This window comes from Peromyscus maniculatus, chromosome 1, assembly GCF_049852395.1.
Source record: "Peromyscus maniculatus bairdii isolate BWxNUB_F1_BW_parent chromosome 1, HU_Pman_BW_mat_3.1, whole genome shotgun sequence".
Taxonomy (NCBI): domain Eukaryota; kingdom Metazoa; phylum Chordata; class Mammalia; order Rodentia; family Cricetidae; genus Peromyscus; species Peromyscus maniculatus.
In genome coordinates this window covers 109,645,917-109,665,004 of record NC_134852.1, presented here as the reverse complement: position 1 = coordinate 109,665,004, position 19,088 = coordinate 109,645,917, and the positions used below count along the sequence as shown (strand labels likewise).

The window sequence follows — 19,088 nt, the reverse complement described above, 5'->3', positions numbered from 1 at the left end:
TTTCAGGTTGACTTTTGCGTCTTTTACCCTCTTTTAGTGTCCTTTACACTGCGGTGCTGTGTAGTCGGGTTCGTGTGGTATTTGGCCGTCTTAGCCCTGGCATGAGCCATCTCTCACCAGAGCCCTGCTCCTTAGGTTGGCTGATGGTGTTCAGAAACAAGATCTGGTCACTGGGTGTGCTTCGTGCTTTTAAAGCCCTTTCAGTGGACATGGCTATCTCTGTATGAATGTGTATCTATCTGTAGTAAAATAAACATGAGTTCATAATAATGTTTTCAATCCTAATGCCACAGAGTTTATTCTGGCTTTCTCATTCACTTTGTTTATTTGCAGTATCTTTTTCTGATAGTGAGAAACCTGGCTCTCATTAAGTACGATGTATTTGTCTATTAAGTCCTGGCATATGTGTAAAAAGTGGTTCTGATTTCTTTTTCCATTTGTTTTGTTATTTTAATTATTAATGTATATTAAATCTCAATATTAATGGATTTCACTATGACATTTCCATGTATACATATATCATGCTTTCATCATCTCTACCCTCCCAACTCCCTTGCCCGAGTAATCACTACTACTTTTGGTTCATCTGTTACATTGTTTTCATTTTAGCTTTTGCTTATGAGAGAAAACATACAAATACTCTTTCCCATTGTTAGTTAGATTTTTTTCAGCTTTAATTGGTAGGTTTTGTTTATTTATTTTTATGTGTATAGGTAAATATTTTTTGCCTATATGTGCATCAGCATACTGCATGTGTGCCCTTTGCCCATGGAGGACAAAAGAGGGCATCAGATTCCTAGAATTGGAGTTACATAAAAATGTGAGCCACCATTTGGACATTGAGAATCAACCTTGGCTCTTCTGGAAGAGCAACCAGTACTTTTAAGTACTGAGCTGTCTTTCCGGTCCTTATTAATAATATATATAATTAATATATATATATATATATATATATATATATATTCATTTCTATGTACAAGTTCTTTTCCTGATATGTATTTGAGGAAAATATTCTTTGAGTCTGATACTTACGTTTTTTTCTTTTGGCGCACACCTTTAATCCCAGCACTTGGGAGGCAGAGCCAGGCGGATCTCTGTGAGTTCGAGGCCAGCCTGGACTACCAAGTGAGTCCAGGAAAAGGCGCAAAGCTACACAGAGAAACCCTGTCTCGAAAAGCCAAAAACAAACAGAAAAAAAAAAATTGTTTCAAAGATTATTTTTGTTTTATGTATATGAATATTTTGACTGTGTGTATATGTGTGTACCACATACATGTCTGGTGCCATTGGAGGTCAGAGAGGGGCTTTGGATCCCCTGAGACTGAAGTTCCAGGTAGTTGTAAACCATCTGGTGTGTGGGTGCTGGGAACCTAACCCAGGTCCTCTGCAAGGGCAGGAAGTGCTCTCAACTGTTGAGCCGGCTCTCCAGCCTGCATTTCATTGTTCTCAATGGTGATATTTAAAAAGAAAAAAAATAAAAATTAAAAAAAAAAAAAAGTTGAATGAATTGGTATATATGTTTTTGCGTGTGTGTGTGTGTGTGTGTGTGTGTGTGTGTGTGTGTGTGTGTGTGGTTTGGGTCTGTTTGTTTGTTTGTTTTTTGACACAGGGTTTCTCTGTGTAGCACTGGCTGGCTAGAACTTGCTTCGTAGCCCAGGCTGGCCTCAAACTCACAGAGGCCCATCTTCCTCTGCCTCCGGAGTGCTGGGATTAAAGGCGTGCGCCACACTCACCTTGTTTTTTAAGACAGGATTTGTCCCCATGCCCCGGCTACAGATGTGTGCCCCTGGCTGCCATCCCCAGCCTTGTTCTGGTTTTCACAGGCGTTCTGGGGATTGAACACAGGTCCTCGGGCTTGCGTGGTGAACACTTGACCGACTGAGCCATCTCCTGGTCCTCTGATGTATTTTTTTCTTTATGTTTTCTGTCTTTTCTGTAGTCTTTATAAGAATATCCTGTCTAATTCAAGATTACAGACATTTTCTGCTGTTTTTTTCTAGAAGTTTCAAGTTCTTGTTATTTTTTTTTTTTAACTGAATGAAGAAAAAGTAAAGCATTCCCCCAAACTGATGTTCAGTTGACAGAACAGTATTTGGTGACCAGCCTTTCCTTCCCCCATTACTTTCCCTGACGTGTTTGTCTAAAGTCAGCTGACCACATGCACATGCATCCGTTTCATCTCCGTCTCATGGACCTGTCGGCCTGTCTTCCCAAGCTGCCATTGTTGTAGGTTTGTCTAGAAAGCCAAGTAGGGCAAAGACTCTTTTTATAAAGTTCCTGTTTTTTACCCCATGCCCCAGGTTCTTTATATTGCCGAATGAATTTTATAACTTGCTTGTCAGTTTCTACCATAGAACCTGTTGGAATTTTAACAAGAATTTGTGGAGAATTGCCCTCTTAACAATGTTGAGGTCTCCAAGCCTGCGAATGTCACATTTATGTTTTATGTTTTCTTTGATTCTCTCAATAATGTCTTCAAGCTCCTTTGTTAGAGATAGTCTAAGTTTTTGTGGGAGCTCGGGCAAGCCCAAGGCATCATGACACATTCAGGGGGGTGTTGGAGTACACCCCACAAAACCCTGGTTGGAGGGACAAGACAGGCCATGCAGTACTAGCAACAGTTTGTTCTGGTCTTAGGGTATTGCCTCTTCCTAGTCTCTGGGATTTTATCACAAATGGATGTTAAATTTTGGGAAAGCTAAGGCAAGAGGATCAGGAAATTAAGGATTAGCCTGGACCAACGAGAAAGTCCTTGTCTCCAAAAAACTGGTAATAAGTGTAACTACTTTTGAATGTTTGTCATTTGTCTGTGACTAGTATATTAGAATGCTGTTCATTCTAATTTATTTCTACTGTATCTTAGAGTTTTATTCCATAGTTATAATTTTCATTTTGTAGATTTCTTGGGTTTTTTGTGCAGATAATCATCTATAAATTTAGATTTTGATGGGGAATTTTGTTGTTGCTGCTGCTGTTTTTGAGACAAAGTTTTGCTCTGTAGCCCATTCTGGCCTCAAACTTGCAGCAATCCTCCTGCTTCAGCCTCCCAAGTGGTAAATATCTCAGGCCTGTGACACCCCACCCAGCTTATGTTTGGATAATTCTAAATTCTCTGCTCATTTCACTGGCAGGAACCTCTGTATACCGAACTGAGCACACAGGGGTTCTTGCCTTGTGCCTAGTGTGAGGAAGAATGTTGCCCTTGCTTCATTAAGTATGACATTAGCAATGGTCTGCACTGGTTTAGTATTTAATCCTTTCTAGTTTCTGGGAGATTTTTAAATCATGATTGGCTTAAATGGTTTTCTGCATATAGTGAAGCAATCATGGTTTTCTCACTAGTTTGAAATTTAATAAAACGAACTACATTGTTTTAGCTTCAAATATAATATATTTTGCAATACTGGTGATTGAACTTAAGCCCTCATGCATGCATATATTACTCTTGCATTTCCAAAGTAACCCTGAACCGATGACACTTTGCAATCCTTCTGTGTCATGTTAGATTGGATCTGGGGATGTGGCTTTTATTTTTGTTAGGGATACTGAGATGCAGTGAGATTTTGGTATAGGGTAGGGTAGCCTTGCATAGTCAGCTGCTCGTTGCCTGTTTGTCCCCATTCACATCTTGACTAGAAACAGAAACCTCCTAGATATTCTCATTAATCTCGGCTCTCTAAGATTTTCTCTCCTTTTACTGATTATTAGAGCAGTGTGCTTTCCGTCTGAGCATATTCCTGAGTGGCACTCAAGTGTTTTTCTGGTACTGCTAACATCATCGTTGGCTTGTGGTTGCCCATATGTTGACACCTCTTTCCTAGAGAGTGAGTCGTATTCTCCAGGTCTTCATGGATTGAGCAATATTGCATAGCTCCCCGGATAGCCTGAATGTAATTTGTAGTCTTTGAGACTTGGCTTTGGAGAATGTATTTTAGCAGGTAGTCCACTTGCTTAAGCTCAGAGTGCCATCCATGCCTCTGGTTGACATGGCTTTGATTTCCAGCTTAACTTTTCACTCTTAATCATTAGCAACTTTGTGTTCATCTATACGTGTGTGGCATAGGGTTCAGTTTGAGAGTTCATTGAACAGAATTTGGGGTGCCTGTTTTCTGTCTTCCCCAATTCTGGCATCCCTGTACCATTTCTGATTCCTCTAGGTGGAGACAGTTGGCTTTCTGCTGGTCTCCAGAGCCACTCTCAAGGCAAAGCCTCAGAATAAGGAGGGAGAGTTGCCTGTGTGTATTGTGTTTATCGCAAACTTGGACTGCTCTTCAAAACAGCACATGTTGATCACTCTAGAAACCATGCAGAATCTTCATATATTAAATTTCTTAGAAGACTAGTTTGTAGGTATTTATTCTTATTTAGAAGCCCAAATCTTTTTATATTTTAAATTAAAGAAAACTTTAATTTTCTGCCCACACCTGAGTTCGGGCCTGATAGTACTACTGAGTCTATGAAATTAATAAATTGGGTGAAGTCTTTTCTAAGGAAGCGTTTTCTTTTTCTTAATGATTGGCTACATGTAGCTGGAAGAAAAACAAACTATAAACTACATTTGGGAGCAATTTGTTAACTTCCACAGTTGTGAGACATTTTCCAGATTGTTAGTTACTTCCAGTTGTGGGTGATGACTACAGATAAGATAAAATCTGACGTAGATCACTAATTCCTCAAATGTTTTGGTCTTAGGACCCTTTAATATGTTAAAAATTGTGATAATCTCTAAGAACTTAGGCTACGCTATTATGTTGGAAGTCAAATATGAGAAAATTTAAAAAGATGTTTTCTAATTAATTTTAAATGCCAATAGCAAATCTATGTTAGTATAACAGACTTTTATGAAAAATAAGTTTTTTTTCCTTAAAATAAAAAAAGTGGAGGTTTTGTTTTGGTTTTGTGACTGTAACTTTATCAAACTGAGTTCTTGCTTAATAAAAGATGGATGAGATGGCTCCCTGGGTAAAGGCACATGCCAGCAAGCCTGATGAGCTGAGTTTGGTCCCTAAAACCCACATGGTGGAAGGAGAGAATTGATTCCCAAAGTTTCTTCTCACCCTGACATGGGTGTTCTGGCCCGCACGCGCGCACGCACACATGCACATATGAATCATATAACAATTTCTGAAAGGCCTCTAGAGTTTCTCATCCAGTTGGGCAGTAAGTCCTTGGCAGTACCCTGCAGACTTTCCTATGCTCCACACAGAGAACATGACCGACCATGAAAGGGGCCCAGCTGCTCAGTGTGACTACACATGTGTTTGAAACCTTCATTATCCTAGGGCCATATTTTAGGAACTTATGTCTGAGGGTTTTTAGCTCCAGTGTGATCTATGAGAAAATACTTGTTTGTATTAATATACTATTTATAGATCAAGCTGCCATTTTTAAATGAGTATTTAACGTTACTCATGATTTTTTAAAAGTCCCATAAACAGGAATGTGTGCTTGCAAACATGCATGTCTGCGATTTCTGAGTGTTGTGTGAAATCTAATTAAAAGTGATAGCTATTGGATAGATGTGTGACGTTAACTGTACTTGGAGTAAAGAGATAATTTGAGTGTGGCAGCCCGTAGAAGATACTTACATTACGTTAAGAGCTGTGATCAGCTCGCCTTTGGAGTATGAGCAGGGAACAGAGCCACGGCACATGGGCAGTGTTTGTTTACTCCTCAGAAACAGGAGCCAACAATCCTGGTTTGAGCTAATGGATCTAGTTCTGTAAGTGGGCCAGTTTCCTCACACGGACCATAACACAAACACACTTTACTCACGCCTTCCTGGCTTAGCCTTGTAGTTAGATTAACTTGTAAGTTTTGTGCTTTGGAACAGAAAACATTCCCAATTTGAGTGTGCACCCTGGAACACAGCAAGTTAACCCCGCCTGCCCCCCCAGCCAGGTTGCGTCTACTTAAAAACGCCTCCCCCCACTTTCTCTGTCTGCCCAAGTAAACTTCTGTTTGAATATTTTGTGAAAAAAATTGGGCTAAGGCAATTGAGCATCTATATCTTTCTGAAAAATCTACTTCTGAAGAGTTTACTTATTTTCCCCTCAGTGATGTCTGAAGACCCAAAGATTTCTGATCACACTAAAGAAAATCCTACCGGGCTTGGTTCTCTCCCACCCCCAAATAATAAACCAACTCATTGTCCCATTTCCTCAATTTTTTTAATTATATAACATATAACAGGCCAGGCGGTGGTGGCGCACGCCTTTAATCCCAGCACTCAGGAGGCAGAGCCAGGTGGATCTCTGTGAGTTCGAGGCCAGCCTGGACTACCAAGTGAGTCCCAGGAAAGGCGCAAAGCTACACAGAGAAACCCTGTCTCAAAAAACAAACAAACAAACAAACAAACAAAAAAAAAACATATAACGGAACATTTCTAATTGCACTGATTAAAAAATTTTATTTATTTATTCATGTGCCATGGTGTGTATGTGGAGGCCAGACAACAGGTTTGTGGAGTCACTTCTTTCCTCCTTCTGAGTGAGTTCCAGGACTTGAACACGGGTCATGAGGCTTAGTGGCAAACACCTTACTTACTGAGCCAACCTACCAACCAGTTTTAGTCTTTTTATTTATTTATTTATTTATTTATTTATTTATTTATTTATTTATTTATTTTGGACGCTTTTCTTTCCTTTTTAAATAAAATTTTATTTCTATCTTATGTGCATTGGTGTTTTGCCATGGGTGTCAGGTCCCCTGGAACTGGAATTACAGTCATTTGTGAGCTGCCATGTGGGTGCTGGGAATTGAAACTCTGAAGAGCAGTCAGTGCTCTTAACCACTCAGCCATCTCTCCAGCCCCATGCAGTCACTTTTTAAATGTTTAGTACAGTTCATTGGTATTAAATACATTCATAATGGTGTACAGCCACCCCCACCATCTATCATCAGTGCTTTTATCTTGTAAAACCGAACGTCTGTAGCTGTTAAGTACTAACCCCACATTCCCCTTCACTCCCAAGCCCTGCCACCATGCTGTCTGTGATCCATGTTCGTTCTCATGACTTATTCTTCCCACACCTGCTGGCAAGGAGTCCAGGGCCTTGTCTGTGGTAGGCATGTGCTCCACCACTGAGCTACATTCCCAGCCCGATTTTGACTATTCTAAGTACCTCACGTAAATGGTGTCGGACATAGAGGGACTGTTTACAGCTTATTCATTTCATGTAGACTAATAATCTTAGAGTCTTTCCATGTTATTGCATATGCCAGGATTCCTCTTTCTTAAAGCAGAATAATATTCTATGTATACACTGCATTTTGCTTTTCCACAAATCTGTCATTGGGTACTTGGACTCTTCCATGTTTTAGAACATCATTGACTTTTGGGTCTTTGTTTTTATGGTGTTTTGGCAAAACATAATAAATACATAAGTTAGTAGTAAGTCTCTCATAAATGTTTACAGTGTTCAAAAAATTACTTAGGAACATTCTTTTTAAGGGCATAATTCCTAGATTTTTCAAGCCTACTGTAATGGTTAGGAAGTATGGTTTTGTACTGTTTTCTTGGCTGGTGTGTCCTTAGTGGATTATCGTGCCACCTGTTTAGAACGATTATTTCAGGGACGAAGAAGAAAGCATTCTGGGTGAGAAATGATTGCTGCAGAGTACCTTCAACACAATTGCCCAGAATCATTTTTTTTTGACCGTTGCTTCTACAGGGTCATGTGCCCCACATCTCACTCAGTTTCTAGGTTTCCTTATTATCTATAAATCAATTTAGGATTGACTTCTACCTTTAAGAAATTTCCAGCAGCTTCTTCCACATTTTGTTAATTTTTACTTTATTAAATAAGTATATTTTTCTATTATAATTTTAATTAGCTATGCCATACTTTTGGAAAAGACAAAAATTTACCTGGCATAGCCAAATTTCAGTTTGATTAATACTTATATCATGGAAAATCATGATATTATTGATACCATGTAATAGAGACCAGCAAAGATACATCCTTCTAGGGCATGCTCATATGTGCAGGCACAAATAGCTACATTGTGCAGTCAGGATATCAGATTTGTTATTATTATTGGAAGCAATAAGATATTTGAATAAAAAGGAATTTGTCCCCTTTTGCACACATGGGTGTGCATGGGTGTGTGTGTCTTTGTGTGTTTGTGTTATGCATACATGTCACGTGTGTGTGTGAATGCGCATGTACATCAGAGGCCCAGGGTTGACATCAGGATTTTTCCTCAATCCTTTTCTATCTTTTCATTGAACTCAGAGCTCACCGATATGGCTAGTCTAACTAGCCAGCTTGCTCGGGATCCCCGTCTCTGATTCTGTCTCTGCCCTTCTCAGCAGGACAGGCCCTCCTGACGTTGCTCAGGTGCTGGAGCTCCAGATTCCAGTCTGCTTTGATTGCTCATGTCGCAGAGGCTGGCTTTTGTTTCTGGAGGCTCGTTCTTCCCTGTCTGCATAGCTTCTCATTCCTTTTCTTTCTTGTTTTTCGAGACAGGGTTTCTCTGTGTAGCCCTGGCTGTCCGGGAACCCCCTCTGTAGACCAGGCTGGCCCTGAACTCATAGAGATCCCCCTGCCTCTGCCTCCTGGGTGCTGAGATTAAAAGCATGGGCCACCACTGCCGGGCTCCTTTTCTTGTCTTATTGCCCTGGTGAGGACTTCTGGTCCACAGACGTTAAGTGAGAGCAGTAAAGGCAACGTCTCGTCTGTTCTTAAACCGAGGGGAGGAGGCTTAGTTCTTACCACATAATAGATGTTAGGTTCCTGCTAAAGGAATTTCCACTTGTTCTTTGTTTCTGAAACTTTCGTGTCTTTATATCATGAATAAACAGTGTGTTTTGTATGTCTTTAGTGTGTACCTTTATTACCTGTACACATCCATTGATAGCAGATGCCTTTCTTCCTTAGCTTGCTATTGTGATGTTGTGTTTGAATGGTAACCGGCCTGGATCTCTGGAATAAATTCCATTTGACTGTGATATATCATTCTTTTACATCATTAGGTTTCATTGCTGGTATTTTGTGTTATCCTTATCTACTTGGGGTGCCAAGCTTGTGCTCACCTGACACAGTTAATGTCCCCCCCACTTCTTATTACTACAAGAGATTTGAGTTCCTAGAAAAGGTTCATTTCTACTTATTCTTGCTTATTTCTGTCTTCTCTCCATAGAATTGATGGCTGCTGATAATTACTCAAAGATCTGTAGGGTAATGAGTATTTGACCATTATTGGTTTGAAACATGGTGGATATGCAGTTACAGCTACGACTTTCTTTATATTCATAATTTACCTGTGATTTTACTTACTTAGAAAAAAGAAAGTGAAGGTCTACGATTAAAAATTTTGGTGCTTCGAAATGAACTGGAAAGACAGAAGAAAGCATTGGGACGGGAGGTGGCCTTCCTGCATAAGCAACAGATGGCTCTCCAGGACAAAGGTGAGTAGTGGCGCCATAGAGACAAGCCTCACCCAAGCACAGTAGTTGTCTTCTTTCCATAAGCTCAAGTAGACATCTTTGCAGACATTTCTTCTTTAATTTTTAAAATATTTTTGAAATATCTTGGTGGAGATAACATGCATAATTATGTACTACAACCAATATTTATGTACTACAACCATATATTGAGATATATGTAACTTTACTTTTCACAAGGTGAACACACATGTAAGTAGAATTTCAGTAAGTAAAACCATTAGTAAAGACTCGAACCCTGTGGTACCTTCTGGTGCTTCCCACCATTCACCACAATTCCAGCCACACTAACCAGGTACCTTCACTTATGTTCTCAGGGATTGGTTTAACCCAATTTTGCACTTTATAGAAATTATATGTACACTTTGTGTAGTAGCTTTTTCAACATGTTTCTTAGAGTCATCCTTGCCTTCATGTAATTATAATTGATTCTTAAAGCCAAAGCGTTTTCCATTATATAGATATGTATTTATTTATTTGCTTTCACTGTTGGTAATTTCCAGTTAGAGACTACTACAGTTATTCCTTCCGTGCATGTTCTAGTGCATGTTTCTTTCTTTCTTTCTTTTTTAAGATTTATTTATTTATTATGCATACAATGTTCTGCCTGCATATGTGCCTGCAGGCCAGAAGAGGGAACCAGATCTCAAAAATGGTTGTGAGCCACCATGTGGTTTCTGGGACTTGAACTCAGAACCTTTGGAAGAGCAGCCAGTGCTCTTAACCTCTGAGCCATCTCTCCAGTGCGTGTTTCTTAATGGAGATAAATGTGCACTTCCATTGGCTAGAAGCCTAGGAGTCCAACTGCGGGATTGTAGGGTGGCTGTCTCTCTTCAGCTGCAATGGATGGTGTTTAAAGCTTTTCCAAGACAGCGTTTCCTTGCCTGGCCTCCATCTTTGCCCTGCATCCTGGTCTGTGTATAGCATTTGGTCTTTGTATGGTGTGTGGGGTATGCCCTCATAGCTCTGAGTTCTATTCCCATGAACACTGTTCTACATACTTTAAATGAGTCTTTCGTAAAGTGTTGGTTGAGGTCTTTTGACTATTTTTTAAATTGCTGTACTGCCAGTTTACAGAGTTCCTTGTTCTTCACCGGTGTAGGGACTTTCTTTGGCGTGCACGTTAGGAGCATGTTCTCCATCCTGTGGCTTGCTGCCGCTTCCGTTCTCTTAGTCTACATTTGAGGCTCTGGGGTCTAGTCTAAGAAACATTGGCTGTTTGACATCCTTAAAGGTGTTCCTCTGTGTTTTCTTCAGAACGCTTTACTGTTTTCCTATCCACGTTTAGATCACCAGTCCCTCTGGAACCGACGGTCGTGTGTCTATCAGTTAGAATTAGCATTCTGCTTTTCAGAGACAAACTGAGCCTTGCAGTTCACATTCATGTGAGTTAGGTCACTGTAGCCTTGCACCAGCTCTCTTAAGGACCCTCCGCTCCAGTCCGTTCATCTACTTTTCAGTTTCTATATGTTTTTATTTTTCTCATATCATACTTCATTTTGATGTTTGTCAAAGTTCTTCAATTTAGTTGTTTTTCTTCCAACTCATCTTGGTTATTTGCATCATCATACAAATTTCTAGACAAAACAGAAAGCCTTGCTAGGAGTTTGATGGGACTGCATTGAATTTATCTGTCAGGATAGCCGTGAGAACTAGAATCCCAGGCTTTGTCTACCGCCGCCACCGCAAGAAAATCCCATGTGCCATTGTTCGTTAGATCTTCTTTACAAAGTTCTGTTGAGACAGTGATGCATGGGCCTTTGCTCAATTGAATTTACTCAGATTCTCTGATGCTTTGTAAGACTATTGTAGTTCTGTTTAAGTTAATTTTCTACTTGTTGGTGGTATGTAAATTTACAGTTAGCTTTTTTCTAAATGATACTGATTTTTATATTATGTTCAAAAGAAAAATTTTGCCTGGAGAGATGACTCAGTGGTTAAGAGCACTGGCTGCTCTTGTAGAGGACCTAGGCTTGATTCTCAATACCTACATAGCAATTTACAACCATCCATAATTCATTTCCAGGGGGCTCAGCGCCCACTTCTGACCTTCATGGGTATAAGGCACACATGTTATACAGAGACATACATGCAAGCAAAACACCTATACACACCGAATAATAAAATAATTTTTAAAAAATTCATTTTACCTGGGCAGTGTTGGTGCATGCCTTTAATCCCAGCACTTGGGAGGCAGAGGCAAGCAGATCCTGTGAGTTCAAGGGCAGCCTGATCTACAGAGTGAGTTTCAGGACAGCCAAAGCTGTTACACAGAGAAACTGTCTTGAAAAGAAAAAAAAGAAAAAAAAATCACTGTAAAAAGATACACTAATTTTTCATAATGTTTCTATAAGAGCAGAAAACTCCATATGTTCAGTGAACACTGCAGTTATAATATGGTCTTGGCTGAGTAGAGAAAGGATATGAATTACTTAAATTCATGAGCTCACAATGCTGGGACGAAAATACTTATGTGGCTTCCATAACTCTGAAGCACTATATAGAACTTGGGAGATGGCTCAGCTGGGTTGCTGAGTAGGCGTGATGACTTCAGTTCGAATCCCTAGCGTCCACATAGGAGGCTGGAGGGTGGCAGTGTGCACCTGCGACCCCGGTGCTGGAAAACAAACATGGAGGGATCCTTGGGGTGCTAGTCTGCTAATCTAGTCAGTCAGAGAGGGCCAGACCCAGTCTGAGAGCCTGTCTGCAGAGGTGAAGAGCGGGAGGAGACAACCGACACCAACCTCTGGCGTCCATGATCTGATGCACAGGGATGCACACCCAGTCATACACATGCATACAAGACCACACAGCACACACATAAGTAATATGATGCGTAAAGCCCATGGGGCGTGTGTGATTCCACCGTGTGGTCAAAAGACAGAGATCTGTGCTTCCTTGACTATGTTCCTGTTAGATCTTTGCCTTCTGTGATAGAAGAAAGTAGCAAGGTGTCTTATCACCAGACAAAAAGTGATGACATTTGCAGTGATTTCTATACCAGTAAGAAGAGAGGAGCCGGGCGGTGGTGGTGCACGCCTTTAATCCCAGCCCTCAGGAGGCAGAGACAAGCGGATCTCTGTGAGTTCAAGGCCACCCTGGTCTACAGAGCGAGATCCAGGACAGGCACCAAAACTACACAGAGAAACCCCCGTCTCGAAAAACAACCCCCCCCCAAGAAAAACAAAAGAAAATGAAAGGTGGATGGGGTGGGTATGATCATGATACATTGTATATATGTATGATTGTCAATGAATATTAATTGCTGAGTTTTAGAGATGAATGTATAATAATATATGCTCATATTTATGAGTTTGTCTTTATAGGGAATATAATGTCAGACAATATCATGTTTTCTGGTCTTTCTCTCATTTACATCATCACTAAGAGTCCTATGAGTTAAATATACTATATCTTTTTAATGATAAAGATGTAGAATATTATTACCCATTTTACAGAGGAGGAGGATTTGTTCAAAGGCACGTAGAAAGTTGTGGCCAAGCTTGTAGGGTTATAGGTTTCTGGTCTGGTGTGTTGTTCGGACAGTCATGCTATGACATTCTTGGCTCTCTGTTTTATCCTAGAAAGAAAGAATGACCATACCCAAGCTAGATGAGTATTTGGCATGATGGTCAGACCTATTGGTTTTAACACTGGTTTATACTTTACCACCCTCCATTTACAGTGGAGATGGTGGTGGTGTGGCATCGGGGATGGGCTGTACCCCCACTCCCTCTGTGTGTTTTTGAATTGAGAATTCTTTTATATTAGAGGCATCAGAAAGTTACAGTCTAATGTTGATCCTATGGTAAATACAGAAAAGCACTGGACAGTGGACAGAGCATGTAGCTGGATGTAGGTAACCAGGTTTATTTACTGATAGGTCTTGTTATACTTTGGGGATACTCTTGTTTGCCAAGGTCATACTTGGTAGGCGGACACATCCAAGTCTGAGCCTGAGAGCCTGGTGAGGGGACAAGGTCAGGAATGTTTGATATTTGACCTTGATTTTGCTGCTGATTCTTCTGAAACCCTAAGGAATTACCTCTGCATCCTCTGACTCATCTGTTCGGTAGCATCACCACTGAGTGCAGGGTAGATACATGGTTTAGAAAATATTCTTTGCCAGCCTTGTTGAGAGTAGAGAATTGCCAGGGAGGAAATTATTCCAGCAGATAATCACTATGTGATTAAAACCTAAACAGACTGGGAATGTTAAAGGAGCAGAGAGTCCATAGGCCCACGGGGTAGTTAGTTAGGAAATTCCACTGTGATAACCTACTGGTTTAAAGCCAAGAGGACCAGAAGAAGAACATGGGAGCTTTTAACGTCGACTGGGGCATGGCCTGTAGCACACAAGCCCTAGAGAAACAGGGTAACGTTAAAAGGGCAAATGAAAGAATTAAGATACCCAGTTTTGGATGGTTATGCAGTGATCAAGGTAATAAGTAAGAAACTCAACAAATGGCTGGAGAGATGGCTCAGCACCTAGAGGAACTGAGTTCGGTTCCCAGCACCCGTGTCAGGTGGCTCACAGCCGCCTGGAATTCCAGCCCCAGGGCATCTGGTGCCCTCTTCTGGTTTCCATAGATACCCAGACAGGCTCATAAATAAAACTAAAATTTCTTTTTAAGAATAAACCAGGAAATATTGTCACTAACTACTAGTGACGGTACAAGCTGGGGTAGCAGAAGCTAATGTTGGGAGGCCATTGTTTACAAGGACTGCTCAGGAGAGTTTTCCTCAAGGAGCTCGGCCTTGGAAACTGGGAGATCCTGGTGGACTGGAAGGGGGCAGGGCTTGGCCTGTGGAATTGAAAACAAGTCCAGAGCTAGAGCGCAGTGATGTTAGTGTGAGGTGGAGATAAATGGATAGGAGTTCAGGGTAGACTTAGAAATATTTCCTTATTCCTGAATAAGATAAAGCTGAGAAAATTACAGCGTGGGCAGTTGGTTTACATGTTAATGATGGCCAGAATTCTTCAACATCCTATTGTTTCCGTATCCTGTGAGGTGAGGTCATTATCCAAGTATTGGCATAATGACCTATTGGGAAATTTCCCATAATTTCCTATTGGGAAAGGCTTGGGACTTAACAGGGTCTGGTCTTCTCCAAGAGTGTGAAAGCAAACGAGAGAATCAGGATAGGATTGCTAGGCCAGGCACCTCCTTGTGCTTTGTGGTGATTTTTCAGCACCATTTCAAGCCAGCTGTGTAGCTTTGTTCACCCCCTTGGGCCTTCATGGGGGTGTGCACAGAGAGTGCAAATGTTGGGGAAAGCGATACCATCCCCAGTTAAGACTGCGCTGGGTGGGTGGTCCACCATATTTGTAATTCCCGCACTCTGAAAGCTGGGGCTGGTTGTCTAGCCTCGGTACTGAGACCTTGTCTCGATAAAAAGAAGATGAAGTACAGACTTGTCTAGAGTCCTGAGTGTAGCACAGGTGATATTTTAGCCTAGATATTTGATGGGCTCTCTAAATAGTCAAAGCCCCAACGTCGAAGCTTCCATTCTGAGAACTAAAGTGAGCACCGTCCACAGCAGTTGGACCAGTTGTGTAGAGGTACGAACGGCACCTGCTGCTTCCATCCCTGCCACAAGGGACCAGTTCCTTAAAGGGAGGAAGATGTCTTCTCTTAGCAGTTCTGGCGGGGAATTTAGTGTGCAGGCTCTTACGTGCTAGATAGTAAGTTTCAAAATTAAATAGTCAATTGCTGTTTTGTAAAATTCATAGTGAGAAAAAATTCACACAAAAAACACCTATTAACCCACGAGAAGGACAGCATCCTAATTCCTGGTACAGAAAAGGCAGTTTGGTAGAGAGAAAACTTGCACAGTCCAAGAATATTGATTTTAGTAATCTGACATCATGTGTAAAACTCAAAATGATGGTTTATTGGTTTTAACTGTAACTTTGACAGAAGCTGGCCAATGGCCAGACAAATTCTCTAGGGAAAGAAAACCGGCAGAACCTGCATTTTGTTTTCTTGACGGAAGCAATATTTCTGTTCTTTGGCTGTCAGATGTATCGGCACCAACAGTGACATTTAGTTGTTAAAACTATAGTGCTTGCCTGTGTTCCCACTGCAGAGGCTCCATCTCAGCAGGGGGGAACGTTGGTATCTGCCTAGATCGGAGGATAGTTCCGGAGGTAGTCTGGGAGATGGCAAACCAAGAGTATATTTGTTTTCCTTCTCTCCCAAAGACCCACCAATGGAAGTGATAGGGACTTAACGGGTAAATCCATAGTGATGGTGGGAACAAAGTAATCCTCATAGACACAGCGTAGAGAAGACTATATGGAGGTAAAGTGCGGCTCTCCGGCTTCCTGGCAGGGAGCCCTCTGGGGTTTTAAATTTAGAGTCTCCAGGCATAGTCATCAGGAGCTAAGAAGGGCAGTAGCTGGGAGTTGGGCCTGTGGCCCATTCCCTTCTGTTTATTGGAAGGAACTTCCGATAACATTTGTTTTCACTGTTTTCTGTATGTAATGAATTCTTGACCTTGTTTGGTCCCATGGAATAAGCATTTGGCATCCTAGAAAGGTAGAGTGGAGACGAAGTGACTGGGCTGTAGAACTAACTTAGAATGAAAGATGACTAGATGGGACAGAACTACCCTGTGCGAAGACAATACCAAAGCAACTAACGCGCTCTCTTCGACAGTTGAATTGTTTTAAAATAAAGTTAGTGTCCCCCGCACCCCCAACCAATATACCCCGAAGGAACGCCGCATTGTTAACAATTCCTGCTACTTACACTAAACTGGTACTGAGGAATGAGGCATTTTGCAAAAATAAATCTCTGTTGCTTCAAATGAAACCGATGCCAGTTGTCTATACTAATCAGTTATTCTGGTTGAAGTGAAAGGCAAGAAAAACTAAATATTTGATGAAGAAAGGCATGAACAGGGGCTGGAGAGATGGCGCAGTGGTTAAGAGCACTGGCTGGGTGGTGCACACCTTTACCCCCAGCACTCAGGAGGCAGAGGCAGGCGGAGCTCTCTGAGTTCGATGCTACACAGTGAGACCCTGTCTCAATTAATTAATTAGTTCTTTCCTACGTGAATGGGAGGCATGCAGAAGAGTTTAGGGTCGCTCTTCTTATTGGATCACAGTTCATAAGGCAAAGTCCTTTGAAAACTACAAAACTTAGTACGTCAGGGTCTTACACTGTTTCTCTTTGCCAGAGGACCTCTGGAGATGTAATCAGACCTGGATGTCAAGAACACAAGCTCTCATTTTCTCAGAGTAGGATGGGAAAGGATTTTATTATCACAAAACTGAGGTTCAAACACTTGATATAGTTGCAAAATTCAGGCATTTGAACGCACATCTTAATCATTAACATACTAAAGCAAACACTAAAAGGAAATTAAAATGTTCTATAATAGGATTCAAGTATGAGCCTCTGAGATAAAATGTATAATAGTCGTAGAAGCACATCCATAAAGCTGAGTTTTTATACAGCCATAACTTCAGACTGTCACCATGTAAAAATACTCATGACATAATATGGAAAAATCAGAATGCACATTTCCTGTGCCCTGTGATTTTCACTAAAATATATACAAGCAAGATGAAAGTTCATAAAACTGCTTATATGAACTGTAGTGTAACAGTCAAAATATAGGTAATTTTCCTGTTCTACATTTTATATTCTCAATAATGTTATGTAGAGTTTGTGGTTGAAAATAAGGTACCCAGTCTTTCAGGAGTGAAGTCTGAATTTTGAAAGTCTCATAAAGAATTCTTGGTCAGTGTCCAGAAACCTATGGGCAGAGTCTGGGTCCTGCTGTTTGACTTCTGTTAGAGGCTGGACCAATGTAAACTGAGCCAATAGCAGTTTGTTCTGGTTAACTCATCCCCAAACCCTTTGCCTGATGTCCCTTGCCTGCTAACGCGTTTTATCCCTTCCCAGCCAGGAGACTGCGCTCTGCGTGTGTGATGGTGGAGCACGTGTGTAGAAGTGGTGGATCACGTGTGTGGATGATGGAGCACGTGTGTGGATGTGGTGGAGCACGTGTGTGGATGTGGTGGAGCACGTGTGTGGATGTGGTGGAGCATGTGTGTGCAGTGTTAGATTGGTCACTGACTCCTTCCTTCCTGCATGTGTGGATGGTGGAGCACGTGTGTGGATGTGGTGGAACACGTGTGTGGATGGTGGAGCATGTGTGTGGATGGTGGAGCATGTGTGTGGATGTGGTGGAGCATGTGTGGATGGTGGAGCATGTGTATGGATGGTGGAGCATGTGTGTGGATGGTGGAGCATGTGTGTGGATGGTGGAGCACATGTGTGGATGTGGTGGAGCATGTGTGTGGATGGTGGAGCACGTGTGTGGATGGTGGAGCACGTGTGTGGATGGTGGAGCACGTGTGTGGATGGTGGAGCACGTGTGTGGATGGTGGAGCATGTGTGTGGATGGTGGAGCACGTGTGTGGATGGTGGAGCACGTGTGTGGATGGTGGAGCACGTGTGTGGATGGTGGAGCACGTGTGTGGATGGTGGAGCACGTGTGTGGATGGTGGAGCACGTGTGTGGATGGTGGAGCACGTGTGTGCAGTGTTAGATCGGTCACTGTCTCCTTCCTTCCTGCCCCTTGTAGGAAGCGCATTTTCAACCGAGCACGGCAAGCTTCAGCACCAGAAGGAATCCCTGAGCGAGCTGAGGAAGGAGTGCACTGCGAAACGGTGAGCTGGCTTCCCTGAGTGTGAGCTCCTGCACAGGGGCCACGGGAAAAGCAGCACCCCGCTCACTGACTCAGCAGATACTTGTGACCACCTACTGTGTGTCTGTCCTGTGCTAGAAACGCCAACACTGTTTCTCAGGGCCCAGGCCACAGCACTGTGGCTGCTACTTCCGTCCTGGTCTCTCCTGTCTTCCGGGCAGTGCAGCTGGCTTGCTGTCCTCAGTGATTTCTTCAGACTTCTGCTTCTTGATAGCACACTTGATTACCTCAGCAATACCTAGAACGTTTCTCTAATCACCCGTCTCTCCAGCTTTCCAGGCCTGACCATCCCCCACCCCTTCAACCCCCACCCCACCCCCAGTCCTGCTATCAAGACTTTTCTCTTAAAATACCATCTTTCCCATATTTTTCTCGTCCCAATATGGTCACTCTTTGCTTAATTTTCAAATACCCTTCAACAAACTGGCATTGTACAGCTACAGTTAATTTTAGTTTTTCCCTCAACATAAAATGATGACAATTTCCCCTCTCTCCCAAATTCATGGTCACCTCTGTTCTTTCTCTTCCCTTCACTCACCTCTGGGGCAAGTTCTGTCATGTCACAGTTTTCCTTGAGGAACTTCAGTAGTTGAGAATCCTTAGACCTAGACAAAGCAGAGAAATCTGTTCTTACCCCAGTGTGCAGTAGGAAGGCCAGGCTCTGAGAAGTCGCTCTGTCCAGCTCACGGAGAGCTGCCGAGTGTTCAGTGCTCTTCGCACAGGAGAGTAGTCCGGTTTTCCGACACACTAAACACACTGACTTCACAACACTTTAGAGCCCAGATTTTCCCGCAAGCAAAATTGTGTGTCTCATGAGTCCATCTTACCTGATACCTTGGGTTTTTGCTCAGCTATTCATTTTATTTTACTATTTTTCTTATATTATAACATGGTGTTTCTTGAGACAGCTGTAACA

General features: G+C 42.0%; 1 protein-coding gene across 3 annotated transcripts in view; it reads left to right on the top strand.

The window, feature by feature from the left end:
- The window catches only part of Uvrag (UV radiation resistance associated), a 277,558-nt gene that overhangs the window by 145,480 nt on the left and 112,990 nt on the right, over window positions 1-19,088 (top strand). For all 3 annotated transcript variants that reach the window (XM_076547989.1, XM_076547997.1, XM_076547992.1), the window contains 2 exons: window positions 9,286-9,412; window positions 18,050-18,134. In XM_076547989.1, coding sequence (XP_076404104.1) covers window positions 9,286-9,412; window positions 18,050-18,134 — 212 coding nt within the window. The remainder of the gene's footprint in view (window positions 1-9,285; window positions 9,413-18,049; window positions 18,135-19,088) is intronic.